This window comes from Aulonocara stuartgranti, assembly GCF_965226115.1.
Source record: "Aulonocara stuartgranti genome assembly, chromosome: 22".
NCBI classification, from domain to species: Eukaryota; Metazoa; Chordata; class Actinopteri; order Cichliformes; family Cichlidae; genus Aulonocara; species Aulonocara stuartgranti.
In genome coordinates this window covers 5,591,149-5,612,850 of record NC_138957.1, presented here as the reverse complement: position 1 = coordinate 5,612,850, position 21,702 = coordinate 5,591,149, and the positions used below count along the sequence as shown (strand labels likewise).

General features: G+C 40.7%; 2 protein-coding genes across 3 annotated transcripts in view; both read left to right on the top strand.

Moving 5' to 3' along the window:
- Nucleotides 1-21,702, top strand: part of fndc5b (fibronectin type III domain containing 5b) — a 40,735-nt gene that overhangs the window by 6,279 nt on the left and 12,754 nt on the right. For both annotated transcript variants that reach the window (XR_014274256.1, XM_082522037.1), the window contains exons 3-4: nt 3,681-3,879; nt 12,299-12,388. Coding sequence is in view for 1 of the 2 variants with exons in the window: in XM_082522037.1 (XP_082378163.1) it covers nt 3,681-3,879; nt 12,299-12,388 (289 nt within the window). In the remaining variant the exon portion in view is untranslated. The remainder of the gene's footprint in view (nt 1-3,680; nt 3,880-12,298; nt 12,389-21,702) is intronic.
- On the top strand, nt 18,519-21,298 carry LOC309698287 (E3 SUMO-protein ligase ZBED1-like). Its single transcript, XM_082520628.1, has 2 exons — nt 18,519-20,335; nt 20,499-21,298. Exons 1-2 carry the CDS (start codon nt 19,269-19,271, stop codon nt 21,172-21,174), a joined length of 1,743 nt encoding a protein of 580 aa, XP_082376754.1. The 5' UTR covers nt 18,519-19,268; the 3' UTR covers nt 21,175-21,298.

The following is a 21,702-nucleotide window of genomic DNA, read 5'->3' as shown; positions in this document are numbered from 1 at the left end:
AAACTGTCTAAATTTTTTTATCTTTAATAAAATGATCAGTGTGGCTGCTTTACCAGGTGCAACAATTAAGCTTAACATCCAGACATCCATGAAAACAGAATTTATGAAATTTAGCAGTTAGAAGTTAGCAGAGAGCTAGCTCGCTAGTTTCCACCTAAAAATAATGCATCACGCTCTGACTGAAGGAATTCTGAAGAAATTAAAACGTACAGCTCTGCTATCGCTTCCGACTTAAATGAAGACAGAAAACTAAACAGTAGTGACGTTTGTAGGGTTACATGAAGTTGTGCTACGTGGTGGCTAGCTGCACAGCTGTGGTTAGCATAATATAAACACATTAGCACAGTGAAGCTGGAGGATGAACGCTAACTTTTTTCCACTCGATAAAAGTTAATGTGAGGGTTCCCGAGGGTTAGGGACAAATGCAATCGCATGGCAGGATGCTGTAAACGGACCAAACTTCAGTCAGGAGAACAACTGAGATAATCCATCCACAATACGAGGTTAGTCATTAATATACTGCTGGATTGGCTGGGCTCTAGTTACATTGTAAGGTTTTAAAATGAATAGTGGTAGATCGAGAGAGGCCGACAGTGATCACTGACTTTTTTTAGGGGCTTGGTCAGATTGAATAGAACAAAATACAAAAGCATTAAAACATGTTAAAAACACAACAGCCTTAATAAACGCAGAGTAGTTTGGACCCGGAAGCAGGATTCATACGTCACTTAAAGACCAGGTAGCTTAAGAAAAACAAAATGAATACCTTGGAGTGTCAACGTCTTGACCTGAATCCGATTGAGAGGCTGTGACATGACCCTAAAAAGGCAGTTCATGCTAGAAAACCCTCCACTGTGGCTGCATTACAACAATTCTGCAAAGATGAATGAGCCAAAATTCCTCCACAGATGTAAAAGACTCAATGCCAGTTGTCACAAACGCTTGATTGCAGTTGTTGCTGCTAAGGGTGGCCCAACCAGCTATTAGGTTCAGGGGGCAATCACTTTTTCACACAGATCCATGTAGGTTTGACACAACTGAGGAAGCTCCTCAGTTGTGTCAAACAATTTGAAAACTGTTTCTGGCTTACTCAAAAACGACTGCTTAGGAAAAACAAAACACTATAGGCATCGTAGGCATGAATGAGCCCTGCAAACTGTTCTCCTGCTCCCAAATGGTGTATTGTTGCTACAGTACAGAACAGATTTGAGTAGATTAGACCGTTGTCATCTTGGGTTAAATTGGGCTGGAGCAATTCAGGACCGCATTCTGGTATGGGGACAGTTAAGTCACCACCTGGTTCCACCTGCCCACATAGTTTTCTCTTTTTTGTCACTGTCACTGCATCCATGCTGCAGATGTCAGTAAAGTTGAGTCTGTGGCGCTTCAGCTCTACTCAAGGGAAGCGAGAAAAAGCAGAGTAACTTTTTTTAAAAAATTTAAATGCAATGTGTCAAACAGTTCAACAAACAAACAAACCATTTCTGTGGTAGGTAACGACTGCTCAGCAGGTGACATTTGATGAACTGGAAATGTAAATTTTAATCACACATCAGATCTCTACATGTGATGCTTATTAGGTTATTTCATATTGTGAAATGGCTTTGACAACACATTAAATGATCATTTAAATGTTATTCAGAGGTCATATATCGCTGCTACTTTAACCTCCTAGGACCTGGCGTCCACATATGTGGACATCACATTTTAGGGTTGTCTAGACCAAAATAATACATTTTTCTCTACAAGGGCCTGATATCCACTTACGAGGACATTATACTGCCACTGTTCTATCAAAATATAAAGCGAATGTCCTCATATGTGGATCTCATTTTTCTCAGAAACGAAAATCAGGTTAAAAAAAAATCACGTAATTCTTTGTTTTTACATACCATCAGGTCCCAATCAGCCCAAATAGCAAAGAGAAATTAAAAATGCATGCCGTGGAAGAGTTCGGGTCTTAGGAGGTTAAGTCCAGGATAGCTGCAGAGATGTAAGAGAGTGAGAGAGAATAAAGATGGTGGTAAAAAAATAACCCCCACAAGGAAAAAGCTTTAAAAACCTTATTTGTGGGCAAAGTCTGCAAAACCTTAAATTATTTTTGACAGTTCTAGACATAGGATAGTCTAGACATGCAGTTTTTGACCACAAATGGAGTTCATTTAGCTAACGCTTGAAAATAACAGGACTTAATTTTAAAAGGAGTCATCAGTCTTCTGCTTTATGTTGTAGAACTGAACCCATAAAGAGCAGCATACCTCAGAACAAGCAGCCAGCTAACCACAGCCTGTTCACCAAACAAATCTACTAGAGATCACAGTCCAGTGATTATGTCACTTATTACTAAGCGAGTCATATCCCCACTTTTACTGTTACACCAGAACTTAGGGTTGCACCACCTGCCAAATCACATTTTAACCCCTGTTTGTCACCAATGTCCAATTATTGGATATTCGGATCCCTACTTTAGATATCAATATCAAATAAATACCCATGAATCTGTTTAAAATTATTTTTTAAAAGTATTTGTATTACGACGGGAAAAGTTGCCAGAAGATCATCACATTTGAGGTTTTCTTCACAGTTAAAAAGGTCCAGGGATAGTTGTCTGTACATCTATTGGCTAATGGCTAATTCCATATATAGTGTGAAATATGGCACCTTCAAACCACAGGTTTAACATAAATAAACACCAAAAAAAAAAGCATGTGAAATCCAAAGTCAGAAAATCATAGCTTAAAAAAAATATCAGAAACTTGTATTTGGCCGTATTGCCAAATACAAATCCAACCTTCCCAAATGCACATGTAGATACAACATATGAGGAGAAGCTGGCATGAAGGTGGGTTGCAAAGAAGCTTGCAGATGCACGGCCACTGTGGTCAAGCCAAAGCGACTAATGTGCCATATATGAGATTTTCCAGTTGGTTTAATATTAGAGGGTTCTCTAGGCCAGTTTCTAGTTTAGTTTCTGAGGCCACATTAAGAAACACTTTCAAATGTACTTTTTCAAATGCACCTCTTGTCTACATGAAGTTTTAATGGTTTAAGAAATCTGCTTCTTTAATTGCCTGGTAAACAAAAGTGCCCCCAAGGTGCCTTACTTTTAATCTAGCAGGAGCCAATTGACCTGAGTAAGCAGCCCTAGCTGGATAATAATGTACATTTCTAGCAGAGTGTACACTGCCAGAGAGGCTCTCTCTCTGTCTGTCTCTCTTTCTTTATGCTTAATTACATTGTAAAAAAAAAAAAAAAAAACCCAGAAGGCTTTATTTCAGCATTTTCCTTTCTATTAACCAAGAGAGACGTGTTTGCATTTGCACCACATCAGACCTAACCAGGAAAATTGGACTTTGCCACTAGAAATCTGAACTTGATAAAGCGTGCACCCTGGGAATATTCACTAACAAGAAGAAAGGAAGTATTGCTAAGCCTATTATTTTAAGTGGAAATATATATATATATATATATATATATATATATATATATATATATATATATGTGTGTGTGTGTATATATATATGTGTGTGTGTATATATATATATATATATATATACGGAAATGTATGGAAATGTCACCCTTTTCATGCCAAAGAATTCACAAGTGGGTACTGGCATATCGGGGGAAAAAACAAATACAAAATGTACACTTCTGCCTTTCTGATCTTTGTGCTTCTGCAGAAGAAGGATGTACGCATGCTGAGGTTCATCCAGGAAGTGAACACCACCACACGCTCCTGTGCATTGTGGGATCTGGATGAGGACACCGAGTACATCGTCCACGTTCAGAGCATTAGCATGGGAGGAAGCAGCCCTCCAAGTCAGCCTGTGCTATTCAGAACGCCAAAAGAGTCCGAGAAGATGGCTTCCAAAAGCCCTGGTGAGAGAGAGAGTAATACTTTTTTAAAAATTTCAGAATCTAGATATTTTAAAGTCTAACCCTGGGTGAAAACTTTACCACTGCCTTGTCCCCAATTTTCTCTTTGCTTGCGTAAAGTTTCCCAAATTTTTCTCGTAGTTTCTCATTCGAATCTGTCCCTTTGAAGTGCTATTCTTCAGACGTTTCTCAGCCAGACATAACCTTCGTATGTGTGCTTTACTTCGACAGCACACGCTACAAACACACTCGTACAAATCAATAATTTTAATTCTGTGCATGCTGGGCTCGCAAATCTATAAAAGCACGCTGAAAAAGCAATCGTGCATCAACATAAGGACACTCGAAGGGAGGAAACCAACATTCTGCTCGACTGTCCTTCCCCTGCTGACGAACATAGATCTAAATCTGCCCGTTCACAGGTAGGAGCACTTAAATAGCAGCTTTTAAACACAGACAATAACGTGGAGGGCTAATCTTCTCTTAATGTTTCATCGCCACAAAAATAGTCTCTTTTTTGACAGTTAAATCCAACAAAACACAGGAATTGCCATCTTTGCTAGAGTCCCTCCCACCTCCTATTCGATGCATTGTTCTCACTCTCAAGCACAGAGGCTGCTGTTATCAGAAGCGCCTTGCACTGCTTCCAATTTTATCATGTCCGACCCAGTTACTGTGCCAAAAGCAGCTGCTTCAGAGGGACACGGCGAATGCTAAATGCTCATCAGCAGCAAAGTGATAAGAGTGGAAACAGGAGACATTAGGGAGCGGTGGATTCCCTGGAAACATCACAGTGAGGGAGCTTGCTGAGGGTCTTGTGAGGCAGGAATGTGTTGATAAGTGGTCTAGAGTATAAAAAATCAAAGAGAAATCTATCTGAACTTATGTAAGCAGTAAAAAAGCAACATATTAGTACATTTTTCACTAGCGCAGACAAAGAGTCATTTTTAAGCCAGCTGATTGTTATATGACTGTTAACATTTAATTTCTTGCTGTTTAACGGCAGCAACAGGGGCAAACTTGAAATTCTTGGTGATTGATGACACAGTAGGTTCTTAATTTCAAGATATGCATGCGGGTAGACGTGGGCAGATTTATCAGCTCTGCGACCACCCATTTTCTGTGGGCGGATTTTGTCCCCTGTAGCTAGGCAGGTAATTAAGTTAAGCTGTGTGAGCTGGCCGCGTCCAGCTGACTATATAATGCTTCCAGCTGACTTCATTTTAAATCGAGACTCATGCAAAAAAGGGTCTCACATACTTTATGGACTTCATGAGCAACTGCATGTCCCTGAATAAACAAAAAGTTATTTTTATCACATGACGTTGCACTTAAATGATATGGAAATGATACTTTTGGCTATTTAACTCATTCACTGCCAGGGTTTTTGAGCATTTTTACTCATTTTTGAAGAGCCACAGAAAACTGTGTGTTATGATCATATAAACGCTGAACCTACCAAAATGAAGAACAGACTCTCTTCTTCCATCCAAAAAAAAAAGCTTGTTTCTACCATTTTCCATTCTTTAGTAATCAGCTGTAGAAGAGAGGTGGGTTCCACCAAAAATGCCTGTTTTGACCACAAAAAGGGAGAAAACGAGCTTTTTGTGAAAAATACATTTCAAGCAGTCTGATGTTCACTGACAAGCTGCCCGAGGTTGTATTCTAGCCCCTCCCATTGAAAAACGTAATTGATGTCTATAGACGTCAATGGCAGTGAATGAGTTAATTGTCATGGTTGGCTGTGTGGCAGGCAGGCAAGCAGGAGTGGTGGATCCAAAATGCAGGACTCAGACACAGAAGTACAACTTAAAGCGCAGCTTTATTGCTGGGAAAACCTCTTACTAAACTAAACTCACCAAAAGACAAACAAAAACGCTGGTGGACTAAAACACTGTATCAGAAACACTGAACTGGAACTGGAGCTGGAGACAAAACACTGGCAACACGGAGGCAAAACACACAGCTTGTTGAGGGTACGACGCAACACTGACTCAGAGAAACACAGGGACTAAATACACTGGGAAGTAACGAGGAGAATGAGACACAGAAGGAGAGCACAGCTGGGGGAAATTAGAACTGACGAGACAAGCAAATCAGGACACATTCACATAAGACACGGACCTTCAAAGTAAAACAGGAAGGATCACACAGAGACGCGAACTTGACACAGTGGAGACAGCAACTAAGAAACACAGAGACATAAACCATAAGGCAGAGGACTCTAAGAACCGAGAGACACAGAGGGGAACTCAAACATGCAGACACAGACTTACACAGAACAGAGGGGACACAGAGAAACGAGAAGGGCAAGGGATCGAAACTAGAAACCATAGAATAACTCACACCAAGTACAATAATACAAAAATCACAAAGAACTAAAACGCTGGGTCAGGAGACCCAGGACCCTGACATTAATAATATCCTGTATATAAAAGATGGACATCGTAACATCACCCATTGGTGTATGGACTCTTTCTTTTTTAGACTCAAGTCATTTTTGAATTCTTGGCCTTTTTTTGAGCTGCAAGTGACCAAAGTTTAAAGACAGGCTGTGCAGCCTTAGTTAGTTATTAGGTAACAATATCTAACGAGCAAAGTGTCCTGTGATTAGATATTCGCTAATTCTTGTTAACTACAGCTGGGCGATATAAGATTTTTTCATATCACGATATGTTTTTTTCATTTCAGGCGATAACTATATCTATCACGATATAAGCCAAATAACTATATTTGTAAGATTTAAATGTGCCGTTGCTCACAAGTAAAATGTGAAATAATCAGCAGCTTGTTTTTATTTAAATATTTATTTCCCATAATAAGTTCAACAGGGTAGATGTACTTAAGGAACATGAGACTTTTTCAGATAAATAAAGGCAAATATTGCAAACTACACAAAAGGCAGCCGCTAAAGCGTTTAAGTTTCAAAATAGAACAAACGAAACAGACTAAATTGTCAATTCCACTTAGAAACAAAATATTAATTCTAAAAATAAATCTTAGTTTGTTTTACAGAAGAACAGACAAAATTGACTAACTTTTGTCAATATCAAATAAACTGAGAACTAAAAGGAAATTCTCAATCTCTCCTTGTTGTATAGCTTAGCTTTTCAAACAGTTTTAACAGTTACTTTAGTCTGACAAAAGCCTAATGACGAATTAGCGCTTCCAGTCAGAGACCGAGGCTACGTCCACACGTACACGGGTATTTTTGAAAACTGAGATTTTCCGTTTTCGTTTTAAAAAATAATCCCGTCCACACATAAAGGCAGAAATGAAGGAAAACGCTGCTATGAACATGACAAAGTAGCAGGTGGCGCTAGATTCCTAACCGTGTAGAAATGTTGGCCAATCAGAAGTCTAGAAGCCTCGGTGGGAAAAAGTAAACAAAGCTGGGGCATAGAAGCAGAAAGAAAGAAAGTGTACTTTATTGGTCCCCGTGGGGAAAATCCCTCTCTGCATTTAACCCATTCACTCAGTGAAGCAGTGGGCAGCCACTGGGCGCCCGGGGAGCAGTGTGTAGGGACGGTACCTTGCTCAGGGGTACCTCAGGGTAGTTGTTCAGGGGAATCGAACCCCCGACCTTCCGATCATGGGGCCACCACTCTACCTACTGAGCTATCCCTGCCCTGAACCAAGTCGTATGTGTGGAGGGACAGTAACTGTGTGTATATGTAAGCATTTAAACACTGCAGAGAGTAGAATTAACGGTAACAGTATTGTAGAAATTCATTTCACCGAAACAATAACGTGGTGCACAGTGTGACATCAAAAAATGCGCACAGCTTTGACGCTGCGTTTTCTCCGTTTTTCTAGTCCACACGTAAATGCAAAAACGGAGTTTTCAAAAATATCCACCCTGGCCGGAGTTTTTAAAAATCTTCGTTTTCAGTGACCAAAAACGGCGTTTACATGTGGACGAAAGGTGCAAACGCATAGAAAACTCTGCGTTTTCAAAAATACCCGGGTACGTGTGGACGTAGCGCATGCACCAGTTTATTGTATTTCCAGACTTGCTTTCGGCACAATTTACAGTGCCGAAAGCTACTCTGTTTTTTGTCAGACTTGAAATAGCCGAAATACCTTCACACTACGGAACTTCTATGGCTCTTCAGTTCGACAATCTCTCCGGCATTGGAACCATCATCTGTTTTCTCTTCGGTAACCTTCGGTCACACTCGGTTGATTTTTCTAGTCGGCACACTCATTTCCTCCATTACCCGGGCGGTACGGTGGCTGGCTGCTTCCCAAACAAATACACATGTGCGGCTTGGCACTTGTGCTGTACGTAACAAGTCATGTGACGTGACGCTGCGGCTGTGATTGGTTTGGCTCTGCGCTACTTAATTTGGATTGGCTGTTCTTTTTTTCTTTTCTTTAAGAGGACAAGAGCGGCGAGGTCTATCGCAATAGTTAAATTTTTCTATCGAGAAAAAGTTATATCGCGATACATATCGTTATCGTTCTATCGCCCAGCTCTATTGTTAACATATGAATACATAAAAATAGAGAAAAAATGCAAAAATTTCAGTCACTAAAAGTGGTCCACAGACGTCTTGGATGATCTGTTAGTAAAGTTAACCAAGACATGTTATTAGTCATATTAAAAATACTTTGAATTCTCTTGAATTAGCTGACCTGTCACTCAAAGCACGCGTGGCCCTACTAATGCATAAATTTGAGCCTTAAGCCTAATAAAGTTTTATACCCTGTGCCGTTGCCTTGAAGAGAAAATTACCCAAAGAAACTGAAACAATGTTTTATACTTGGCTGATAAAATGCTTATTTTGGTTTTTAAGTTCAAGAGAAATTGGCTTGCTTTTAGAGTCTGCCACAAGTGGCCATCCAAGGAACTGCATTTTTTTGCACTGTGTTGGGCCTCGTTTTATTACTAAAGTCTGGCACTTAGCTTAAATAAGTACATAATTAAAAGAAAAGAAAAAAGATCTAAACTAAAATTTTCATAATCTAACTGATTTCACGCCGTTTTAGCATAAAGAGACACTCAAAGCTTGGCAAAACAATCTGATAATCAAAAGGTTAAGGTTGGTAAACCCTCTTTGGACAATTACTGTTTTGAATAGAGTTTTAATTGTTGGTCATAGTGACAAAGATTATGGACTAAATTTAGGGATTTCTCAGAATGGCTACGGCTAATGTCTTCAGCCTTGTTAAAAAATCGAGGTTACAAATCTTAATGGCGATGAACATTTTTGTTATGTTTCAGTGTACGTGAGGTCATGTGTGGCGATGTGTAGCACGAAAGTTTGTCTTGATGTTTAGGGGCTTTGACTTTGATGGAAGTTTCTTGTCTGCCTATAGTGTCCTGCATGTGTGTGTGTTGGTGGAAGCGTTCATTAGCTGCCCTGATTAAATCTCCCAGCCATTACTGCTCTGCTCCCCTTCTAAGCGGGTATTAATCAGCCTGACAGGATTTAGTATCTGTAGGTGCAAAGCAACACAACAGGAAGCCTGCTTGGGTTTCTCTCTGTTCTTCTTCTTCTCTCGTGGAAGTTTTGAATGCACTGACATTTTTTATGTAGCAAAATCTTTTAATTCAATTTAACTTTTCAATTTCAGTTCATTTCAGTGTTATTTATACAGCGTCGAATCACAACAACCACCACCTCAAGGTTCTTTATATTGTAAGGTAGAACCTAAAATGTAATTGTAATGTGTTCTTTTTATGTTGTTTATTACATTTTATAGGCTGCTGAAAAAGCCAAAGGTTTAGTAAATAAATCTTTTTCAGCAGTCTGATTACTGTCAGAACTGTTTTTACATTTAATTTATCTCTGAAATTGTGCTGAGCACCATGTTGCTCTGCAGCAGCAGATTGCTCTGTAACACAGCTGCACTCATTCATGCAGTCTGGAAGCTTCCCACTAAAACCAGTGCCTTCCCATTTAAACTGCAGCAGGTTTGGACTTTTGCCTCAAAATAGAATTTTGAAGTTTTGACTTGACAAAATGATCAATAATATTTTTTTTCTCTTAATGCAGCCAGAATATGTAGTTTCACATGAACGCTACATTCTGTATTTTCTTTGAATATTTTGATCCTACATACAACGGCATTAAGCTAATGCAGAAATTCCACAAACTGCATTTCCTTGAATGCTCAGTTGAGGCTAGCTCCCAAAACAGATTGATAGCTAAAGGCTCTCTTATTAAAATAACCTGCAGAAACAAACATGTTTACATACTGGTATAAAAACCAGTTTGGGTTTTCATAGCTCATTTGTTTAGGGCCTAAGAACTGCATTTTCATGGGCGTGGCCAAGCTAACTCAGGCTGCGAGGAGCATTCCTGCCTTTTGGAAAAATATGCAACTTCTTTTAACCATCTAAAAAATAATGTGGCTTTCTATTAGGGGTAGGGGGAGATATTGATACAGCACAGTATGGCGATAGTTTGTTTGGTGATATTGTATCACTACAGAAAACTAAATATCAGTATTTTATTAGGTAATTCAAATATTCTGGGAACACTATGAACAAGAAGGCTCATCTCATTCACCAGCATTCTGAGATAATGTTAGCCGAGCAAACTTGAATTAAATCTGCTCACCTGCAAAACCATCCAACACAGAATCCGAACGAGGTTGTAGGGACTGACTTCACTCATTGATGTTAAAATCAATCCATAACATTTATGTGAAGTGGGGGGGTTTTCACAGATTATTGGTTGATATTCTGTCTCTCTCCATTAGATTTAAACTTTTATAAAAATGTAGAGACTGTTTTTTTGTAATTGAGCAAACTTACAAATTCAGCAGTGGATCAAAATTAAAAAATGTTCCCACTCAGTCACAGACTGATATCTGACTGACTTATAACAGCATTTGGCAGGTTTTAGTAGAAGAAAAAACTGAAATGAAATAACTTTATCTTATTGGATAAAACAGAAACTGAAAAAGTTTGACTTCATTTACATAATTTGCAGCTGAAAAACATGATAAATTGCAATACTCAGCATATTGCAAAATTCTTAAATAATGTCATATTTTGAGTACTTTGATAATACTTTTTGTGTACTTAACTGTACTAACAGCCTTTCTAAGAAGTCAAAGTTCTAGTTGTGCTGAGTGAAGCTGTATTCATTTGTATGCTACATACCATTAATTAGCAGGTATTTCCTGTAGCCATTAATCTGAAGTAGAGAGCTTACGCCTGACTCTTCATGTCTCAAGGGGCTCGATGGCTGATGCTAATGTTACCAACACTTGCCAAGGGAGCAACCTCAAGGCTGCCGAGTGTTCAGCTCGTCTGTTGGCTGATATCTCCACACCTCTCCTCGTAGCTTTGGGTCTGCCCTCGCAACATAAACATATAATCTGCTCCTAGCAACTTATTAGAGTATAACCTTTCCTCTGCGCAACCCTAGGGACTTAGTTTGAGCTTAGAGGGATCACCATGGAAACAGCAGAGTTTTGAGCAAGCCAGAACACAGAAGTGTCAAAATCATCATCCCCGACTCCAAACGGCAAAACGGTGACCTGAAGAGACCACAAGTGGGGATGAAACGCACCCCTTCCTTAGAGGCCACAGCTGCACTTACCTGTCATAGTTTGAAATTTAAAAAAAAAATAGCGGACAGCTGTGAGCAAATCGAAGACTTCCCAGTAAATAACTAAATTGCAATAAAAGTGATGCTCGTCCTTAAACACGTTCAGATGGTAGCCTGTTTGATGAATTGCTGGTTCTGTCACGTTTTATCACTTCAAAGTGTAATAGAAATCAAACATATCAGTGTCTTGTATTGTCAGCAACGGCTGGTCCATTTGGTTTTATTGCACCGAGGTTTTCTTTGCTGTCAGCTCCATAAAGAGTACTGTACACCTTTAAGATCAGCCCCCTTCAACCAGTGTGTGGTCAGCACTTCCTTTGGGGATATGCACATCAACTTAGGATGCAAGCCCAGACAAAGTATTGACAGTGATGTCTTTATTCAGTTTTTTTTCATGTTTTTTACCCTTTAGATAACAGACTGACCCAGGGGAAGCAGGCTGGGGAAGAAGGTGGAGGAAGGAAGGCTGCTTGACTAAGGGTATATGGGAGGTAGCATAAGGCCTTGTGTTGGCAGCAGGGAGGAAGCGGTTGTAGTCCAAACTGTGTTCAAACCTTTAACCCACTGATTGGTTTTAAGCTGCGGCTGCCAGAGTGCTGTCAGCAAGAGGAACACAGTGAGTGATGGGGTAGGGATCCTGCTTACTCTGTCTCTGCGGACCTCTGCTCTCACTTAGCTTTAATTACACTGACCAGAGTGGGGAATTTACACCAGTCAGCCTCTCTGCTCTCTTGTCACCCTGCTTGATTCTTTTATCTTTCCCTGCAGATTTTCAGAGTATGTGGGACGATGAATCGCAGCATCCTCACCGACGCTCTGTTGACTGTGCTCACGTTTCTGTGTTCTCTCTCCAGACGAGGTGACGATGGAGGAGGTCGGCGATGCTGCCCAGCTGAGGGCGGGAGAACTCATCATCATCGTAGTGGTGCTCGTCATGTGGGCAGGTAATATTTCTGTTCAGTGATGCACATTTGTCACCACGGACCTCGTAGGAATCCACTGTCTTTGGGCAAATGTTCCTGTTAAGAGAAACAGTGGCTGCGGTATCATCCCTCTGTAATGAGTGCCAGACGCCTGCAGGGCCTTCGAGATGATGTAAAGATAGCTAGTGTGAATTTGGGCGCCAACGCATCAAATCCAAGTCTCAGTTTGATAAACTCATCAACAGGAAACAACTGCAAAAAATAAGCTAAAGGCTTATCAGCATACAAGCAGCTCTTATAGGAAAATGCGTATCGAAGATGTGTTTATGTAAAGCAACATACATACTTCCTTTATTATGTTATAAATGGTGCTGGTACATAGCAAGTCTCCTGTTATTATCAAACCTGACTGCTTCCTTAATATTCCCATGACATGGATAATGCACGTAAGATGGACGGTACTTATTTATGGTACCTTTCTATTCAGTAAGTGTTTCTTATTACAAGTCTCAATCATTTAAACACAAATTCACACACATTCAATTCAATTCAATTTTATTTATACAGCGCCAAATCACAACAACAGCCACCTCAAGGTGCTTTATATTGTACAGTAGACCCTACGATAATAGATACAGAGAAAAACCCAACAAGCATATGACCCCCTATGAGCAAGCACATTGGCGATAGTGGGAAAGAAAAACTTCCTTTTAGCAGGAAGAAACATCCGGCAAAACCAGGCTCAGGGAGGGGTGGGGCCATCTGCTGCAACCACTGGGGAGTAGTGATGGGATTTCCGGCTCTTTTTAGAGAATCGGCTCTTTCGGCTCTGCTCACTAAAAAGAGCCGACTCTTTTGGCTCCCAACCTGCTCTTCAGGTTGTTTTGTTGTTTTAATTAATTTATTATTAACGACAATATAAAATTATACACAAAAGGAATTACTAATGCAAAAAATGTGGTTTTATTTACACTCAACAAAAATATAAACGCAACACCTTTGTTACTGCTCCCATTCCCCATGGGATGGACGTAGAGACCTAAAATTCATTCCAGATACACAATATAACTATCCCTCCCAAACAGTGGTCACAAATCAGTCCAAATGTGTGGTAGTGGGCACATCTGCTATATTGAGATAATCCATCCCACCTCACAGGTGTGCCACATCAGGATGCTGATCTGACATCATGAGTAGTGCACAGGTGTACCTCAGACTGCCCACAACAAAAGGCCACCCTGGAATGTGCAGTTTTTTGCGCTATTGGGGGTCTGGGGACCCAGAACCGGTCAGTATCTGGTGTGACCACCATTTGCCTCATGCAGTACAACACATCGTCGCATGGAGTCTATCAGATTGTCAATTGTGGCCTGTGGAATGTTGGTCCACTCCACTTCAATGGCTGTGCGAGGTTGTTGGATATTCGTGGGAACTGGTACACGCTGTCGTATACGCCGGTCAAGCACATCCCGAACATGCTCAATGGGTGACATGTCCGGTGAGTATGCTGGCCATGCAAGAACTGGGACATTCTCAGCTGCCATCTGCCCTGAACAATGTGAACCATGATTCATCCGTGAAGCGCACACCTCTCCAACGTGCCAGACACCATCGAATGTGAGCATTTGCCCACACAAGTCTGTTACGGCGACGAGCTGGAGTCAGGTCAAGACCCCGATGAGGACGACGGGCATGCAGTTGAGCGTCCCTGAGACGGTTTCTGACAGTTTGTGCAGAAATTGTTTGGTTGTGCAAACCAATTGTTCCAGCAGCTGTCTGGGTGGCTGGTCTCAGACGATCTTGGAGGTGAACCTGCTGGATGTGGAGGTCCTGGGCTGGTGTGGTTACACGAGGTCTGCGGTTGTGAGGCCGGTTGGATGTGCTGCCATATTCTCTGAAACGCCTGTGGTGACGGCTTGTGGTTGAGAAATGAACATTCAATGCACGGGCGACAGATCTGGTTGACATTCCTGCTGTCAGCATGCCAATTGCACGCTCCCTCATTGCTTGTGGCATCTGTGGCATTTTGCTGTGAGTCAAAACTGCACATTCCAGGGTGGCCTTTTGTTGTGGGCAGTCTGAGGTACACCTGTGCACTACTCATGATGTCAGATCAGCATCCTGATGTGGCACACCTGTGAGGTGGGATGGATTATCTCAATATAGCAGATGTGCCCACTACCACACATTTGGACTGATTTGTGACCACTGTTTGGGAGGGATGGTTATATTGTGTATCTGGAATGAATTTTAGGTCTCTACGTCCATCCCATGGGGAATGGGAGCAGTAACAAAGGTGTTGCGTTTATATTTTTGTTGAGTGTATATATGTTTATATATAAATATATGCGGTGGCCCCTTGAGACAAAGCACGTACAAACTCCAAAACACATTTCTAGCGTTAACTGAACTTCCAAAACAGAGCTACCTAGATCACTTAAATTACACAATTGAAAGCATATGTGTATTGTTTGTGTATTTATACACAAGCACTCATATATATATTCAAATAATTCAAAAAAATGTTCATTTACCTGTTACTACCACACACCAAATCCGGTCGTTGGTACTTCCTGGCTTGTGTAGCCACTAGGTAACAAAAGCTTTTACGTGTTTTGGAGTTTTTACGTGTTTTGAAAGCAAAGCACAAGGCTCGCGTGCAGAGTGAAGAGAGTGCGAAAGTGCGAGAGAGAGGGTGAGAGAAAGGAGCCAATAAGGAGTCGGCTCACGTCGTTCTCTTCAAAGAGTCGGCTCTAAGAGCCGTTTCGTTTGCAACCGACACATCACTACTGTGGAGAGACCGGTCTCCCCAACCAGTCACTGTATTCCAGTGGATACAATGGTGTGTGTCAGGATTTATTACTGGATACGTTGGCACGAGGACTGTAGGAGTCAGGGATTGATTTCTAGCAATCTATAACCACCCGTCTGTAAAACATTGTCCAGTAACAAGACTAAACTTACAGCCCTGCTAGCAGCTCTGTGATGATGCTAACCTTAATGCTGCTTCAAGCTAAATGCTAACATTAGGATTCTACCATATTTACCATTTTCTCCATTTTGTTTTGACCTTGCTTCTATGCTAAATGCTAAATGTAAAGCACTGATGGTTCTGCTAGATTACATGTCAAAAGATCTTTGACATTGTGACGGTGAGACAGTTTGCTTGAAATCAGTTGAAATCATCATGTGAGAAGGAAAATTCTGTTTGTCAACTAAACCTTAAGAAAGGTTCATCTTGGAACCATGAGTACGAGGGTTGCGTCAGGAAGGATATCCTCCATAAAGCCCTGTCAAATCAAACATCTGGATCAGTCTGCTGCGGTGAGCCATTGGAAAGATAAGGGAAATAATAATAATGACTAAAAACATCAATGTGTTGCTAGTTTGACTCTGGAAACTCTGGAATAGCCGGTTGTAGTTAGGTAGAGCAACTCAGATCATAACCTCAACAGGAAATTACACAGCTGACATCTTTCTTCTCTTTACTCTCAGACTGCAAGCTTACTTATGATCCCTGCAGGCTTAGTCTGCTAGGCATTCCCATGATGCATTGAGTATTTCTTATTCACTCTTTTTTACTTTCCTGGTGTTTTTATCACTCATTTTAATTCATTTTCATCTCTGGCTCTCTTGCATGTGTGCATTTTCCCCCTCACCCCACTGGTCACTACTGGGGTTTCTTCCTGTTAAAAGGGAGTTTTTCCTTCTCACTGTCACAGAGTGCTTTCTCATATGGGGATCATCTGATTGTTGGGGGTTTCCTCTTTAATATTTGTAGGATCTTTATCTTACATTAAAAAAGTGCTTTGAGGTGACAGCTGTTGCCATTCAGCACTGTATGAATTGAATGGATTTGAATATCTGTCTTCTGCAAACAATCTGTAATCTGTGTGCAACTCTCCACTCAGTGTCAGAACCAAAAAATAAATATATAAATAAAACTCATCCTGTTATCACTATTGAGCAGAGTTACATAAACTAGTGTAATGTATCTGTCTGTTAAAGGGGCAAAGATTCATCCTCTGGGGATTACCCACACAGTCCCATAAACCAGCGGTCCCCAACCTCTGGGCCACAGACCGTACTGGTCTGTGAGAGTTGAGGCTCGAGTGTGAAATTTATGGTTTTCAGGGTTTTTCATCGTTAACTCTGTTTCCCTGGTTCTTTTCCTGTGTTGTAATTGTGCGTCTTATATTGAAAGAAATATTTACGCGTTACCATAGCAACCAGAGCGCATTAAGGGGCAGAGAGGAGGATGTTACTCTCAATATTGTTGGTGCATTTCAGGAGGACGCTGCTAATAAAGTTACACAATTACACAGTGAATTTGTGTTTATTATTATATTTACAAAATACCACAGTTTTTGTCTCGGTCATATCATTTTATTTAGTTGTATTTATCCGCAACACCGGTCCGTGAAAATATATCTGACATCAAACTGGTCCATGGACCAAAAAAGGTTGTGGACCGCTGACATATACGACCATAGTCAGTTGTACTTCCTACCAGCTGCAGAAACTCTGACTCATTCTTTATAGCGAGCTGTTGCTCAATAACAGCGGACTTTACATTGAAATGAATTTTATATCACAGTTCACTTTTTCACTCAAGGTTAAGTGCTTTGCTGTGGAAAAAGTAGACTAAATTACACATCCACATACAAGAATTGTTACTTCTTCTTCTAGTTATTAGTTGTATGATGCGTCTCAACACTGTTTCACACATGCAGCTATAAATATCGCTTCCTAACCCACTTCACCAAGTGCAATGATATACAAATATGGCCCAAATACTGTATAAGGTATATACAGTACACACAGTACTCTGCAGGAGACCTGGATCTCCACTGCCTATTAGCCGTGAGAGGACATGAGACGTGGATTCAAAGACAGTTGGGAGATAGAAAAGAGAGAAAAACTGAGTCAATCGAGTTTTGAGAAAAGAGGAAAAAAAGAAAAAACGAGGGCATAGTGAAAAAAAACTGAAAGTGAAGGAGGCGAATTATGTTTTTCACTTTTTAATTGGGCGTGTGGGGAATGCTTGGGGGATATCACAGCAAGATATCCCATCTCACTCTTTGGTATTGCAGTGATCAGATGAGCGGAGGCTGACATAAGCAGAACCACTGAGGCTGGAGCCCATTCAGGCCTGGATTGCACCCTCCACGTGCTCCCCCACCTTCATGAATTATTCCCTTTCTCCTTTTCTCCGCGCTTGTTCGCTATCTGCCGTCGCATCTGTAACTCCTCTGCCATGTTTTTAATCTCCCTGACTTGAAGGCAAGCTCCATGTGGCTATCTCAACATCACTTTCATATCACCATCTGCTCATTTCACGCTGCCTGTGTCTCTGTTTCTCTCAGCCCCATTTGAATGGCTTTATTGACACATCAGTAGCATGTATCATATCTTGCAGCTGCTGAAAGAAAAATATTTTCATGTTTTCACGTTTTGGTTTAAATCGGGCTATTTTATCAGCTTGTCAGCAAAGTTTCTAACAAACTGTTTTACAAGAGGTGATCAATGTCTAACTGAGTGACTAAAACAAGACTTTTTCTGTCTTATAACTATTTATCTGTTACTTAATTACTTTGGTGTAGTATGAATGGTCTTTATCAGTAGGAAAAGCACTAAACGTATTAAAATACATTTTAAAAGTCCAACATTTACACTCTCCGTCACATTTTCTAAAGCTGTCCAGTGGGCCAGATTGGAGTCTTTGCTGGGCTGACGTCTGACACCCTTTCGCAGTCTTTATCATCAGGGATAATATTAAATGACCCAATATGAATTGTAGCACTGAAGTTTTTCTCAGCATTAGCCAGTGGAGCTGTGTTTGCCATATAACAAGAATAAGGCTCTTAATGTATCTACAGCAGAAACAGGAGTCAAGAGTAATACAAGGGAATGTGCTCATTTAAAAAATAAAAATAAAAAGCTGTAGCTCTTTCAGATTAATTTCATCTATTATGGCGAGAAGCAAGTGTGGAAAAGCATGAAATAATACCATGCTGGATTGATTGGAAGGAGGATGTTCTTGGACAAGAAATCAGGCAACACACAGAGTAATGTATTTTTTTCTGCTCTTTGCACCTTTCTGGTTAACATCCAGATTCACATTTAGAAATGATTGCCTGGTGTTCATGCCTCTCTGAATGTGGTAAGCACGAGAGGCGCCGTAGCCTACAGCTTCCTAGTGCTGTTATTAGCGTCTTCTGCCACTAAAGTATAGCAGACCCATGGGACGCTCCCCTAAGTATGCAGAACATTTCATTGCAGTGCATTTTAAACCTCTTATGGAAAAGGCAGAGAACTTCATGGAGTTATGATTTTACATGCACCCACCTGCCTAAGACTTTGTGGCATCCATATAAAGCAGCAGTGGGGTTTTTTTTTATTACAAAAATATGATTTGAATTATGAGATCGCACTGCCACTCAATAATTTTTGGCAAACAAAATGTGTAAAGTGATCTCCCTCAGTCCCACAGCATCTCCTCCTTTCATCCAGATCCAGTTTTGCTTTCTCTTGTTGCTAATGTTTTGGGTTTTTCTCCCTCCAAATTTGGGTTATATTTAACTATGTTCATAAACTTTGTTAAGTGTATGAAAAATTAGATTTGGTTATGTATAGATACTAAATATATATATATATTAGTGCTGTCAAAATTATCGCGTTAATTGTTAAGATCAACGCGAAATGTTTAATGCATTAAAAAAATTTAACGCTGATTTTGTTTTTTTATTAATTTCCTGTAATCTAAGACCTTTAAATTCATGAGCACCTCTGGAGGAGGGGGCAACAGTGTGCTATGCTGGCGTTTGGCCTGACAGAAATGATTAGAAGAAGAAGTGACACCATGCTACTATCTAGCTAACACTAGCTAACACACGCAAGCATGGACGAGGGCGGACTTTTGGGTGGAAAGTTTCTCTTTAAGAAGTTGCCTGATGGCTTGTTGGACAAAACGAGAGTAATATGCACAATTTGCAAAGCTGAATTCAAGTACCACAGAAGCAGTTCATCACTGGCGTATCACCTGAGAGCAAAACACCCAACTGAATCCACCTCTACGGGACCTCGCCAGTCTACGCTTCAGGAGTATGGTGCTTGTGGACGAATAACAAAAAATGTGAGAGAAAAGGTAACCAATTCCTTGGTTGTTTGGATAGCTAAAAACTGCCGACCAGTTAGCATAGTAGAAGATGATGGACTGAGAGAAGTCATTCGTGCTGCATCAGGAGATGTGTGTTACAATCTGCCCTCGAGAGGAACCATTGTGTCGAGACTGCACACTTTGTATGGGGACCAGAGGGCTCAGCAGTCCAGCAAGCTTGTGCAAGTAAGGAATGTCGCTCTCACCGGAGACCACTGGACTTCGGTGAACAACGATAATTACTTGGGGGTCATGGCGCATTTTATTGATAACGACTGGACTATGCAATCGTTTGCACTAACAGTGAGTAAAACTGAAGAGAGACACTATGCTGAGGCGTGTGCTGACCATTTTCTGAATGTTGCAAACGAATGGAAAATCAAGGACAAGGTAACCACGCTTGGCACCGACAGTGCTCGTAACATGGTTGCAGCCGCCAGACTACTTCCATTTGAACACATGCCCTGCATGGCCCACATTCTGCAAAGAACGGTCACAGTTTCTCTTAATGACAGCGCATTTGAAAGGGCTCTGGCCAAATGTCGCAAGATTGTTGGACATTTTAAGCATAGTCCAGCAAACGCTCAGGAATTAAAGGCACAGCAAGCTGCACATGGACATCAAACAGAACCGCTTGTTCAGGACGTTCCAACAAGATGGAACTCCACCCTAGAGATGATCAAGCGGATCCAGAGAAACAAATTTGGGCTGACCACCATCCTGACTCAACAAAACAGCAAGGTGACTATGTTGACTGACCAGGAGCTTGACAGACTGCAAAAGCTGGAGGAACTACTGGAACCTTGCAGGTAAATCATTTTGTTTCTCATGATTGTGTGTCTATCTTTGCATTCTAGCTTTGTTTTCAAGTATGTTCTCCACCTCCACCTCTCTGTGTATTTTCATATGTGGTATTTATGTTTGTCTCTGTGTGATTAATAGAAAAATACAGACTTGATCTTTCTATTGCAGATATGTTACCGAACTGCTGGGAGGAGAGCGGTATGTCTCTTGTTCCATGGTGTTGCCAGCCTTGTGTCATTTGTTCAGGATTATGGAGCCCTCAGATGATGACCCAGTCTACGTTTTGAGGTTTAAGAAGATTTTTACCACAGACCTAGCTCAGCGGAGGGACAGCAGCAATCTCACATGGCTGAAGATCGCTACTGCCCTTGATCCCAGGTTTAAAGACCTTAAATGCCTTTCCAAAGATGAAAGAAGAGAGGTGTGGGCATCAGTACATGACCTTCTGATGTCAGAGACGGATGCACACCAACCATCTGCTCAGACAACAGAGGAACCCTCACCAAAGAAGAGCAAGATGTCCATCTGCTTGCTGGGTTCTCCTGATTCAGATACAGAGGAAGAGGAAGATGCTATAGACTGCTGTCTGAATCTGTACAAAGCAGAGCCCAAAATTGACATAGGAGAGTGTCCACTACAGTGGTGGTTAAAGAGAGAAGGAGCACATGCCAGGCTGGCACCTATTGCACGCAAGTACCTGTCAACCCCTGCAACCACAGTGCCTTGTGAGAGATTATTCTCACTCTCAGGTCACATCATTCAAAAGAAGCGTGCTTCTTTGTCATCAGACAATGTAAACAGAATAGTCTGCCTCAGTAACTGGCTGAGTGCAAAGAAGGACTAATCCAGATTGCTCCTTTGAAGTGAAAAATGTTCAACATTCTGGGTTTTCAGCCGTGTCTTTTTGTGTTTTAAATACTGAGTTTTGTGCACCCTTTATTGTTATGATATTCACTTTAACCTGTAGGCCTGGGTTCAGTCACTGTTGATGGACTTAAAGGTTTTATGTAAGTTTTCACTGTGTTAAAGATTGATGAAAACCATTAAAATTCTCTTTGAATTTCAGCATACATTCTTTGTGTTTATTCTGCATTTACTTCATTGTGTTGCATAAATGTCTGTTACAATCTTAAAATATAAAGAATGAAAAAATGTAATTGGAGCCAGGCTATTAATAAAGTAATTGAGATTAATCGCAATTAATAACAGAAAATTGTGAGATTAGTTAGTTATTTTTTTTAATCTATTGACAGCACTAATATATATATATATATATATACACACACACACACACACACACGTAAGGTATAAAATCATATAAATGTTACTGCTATTATTTTACCAGAAAATTACGATGTACATTTGTCTCTCA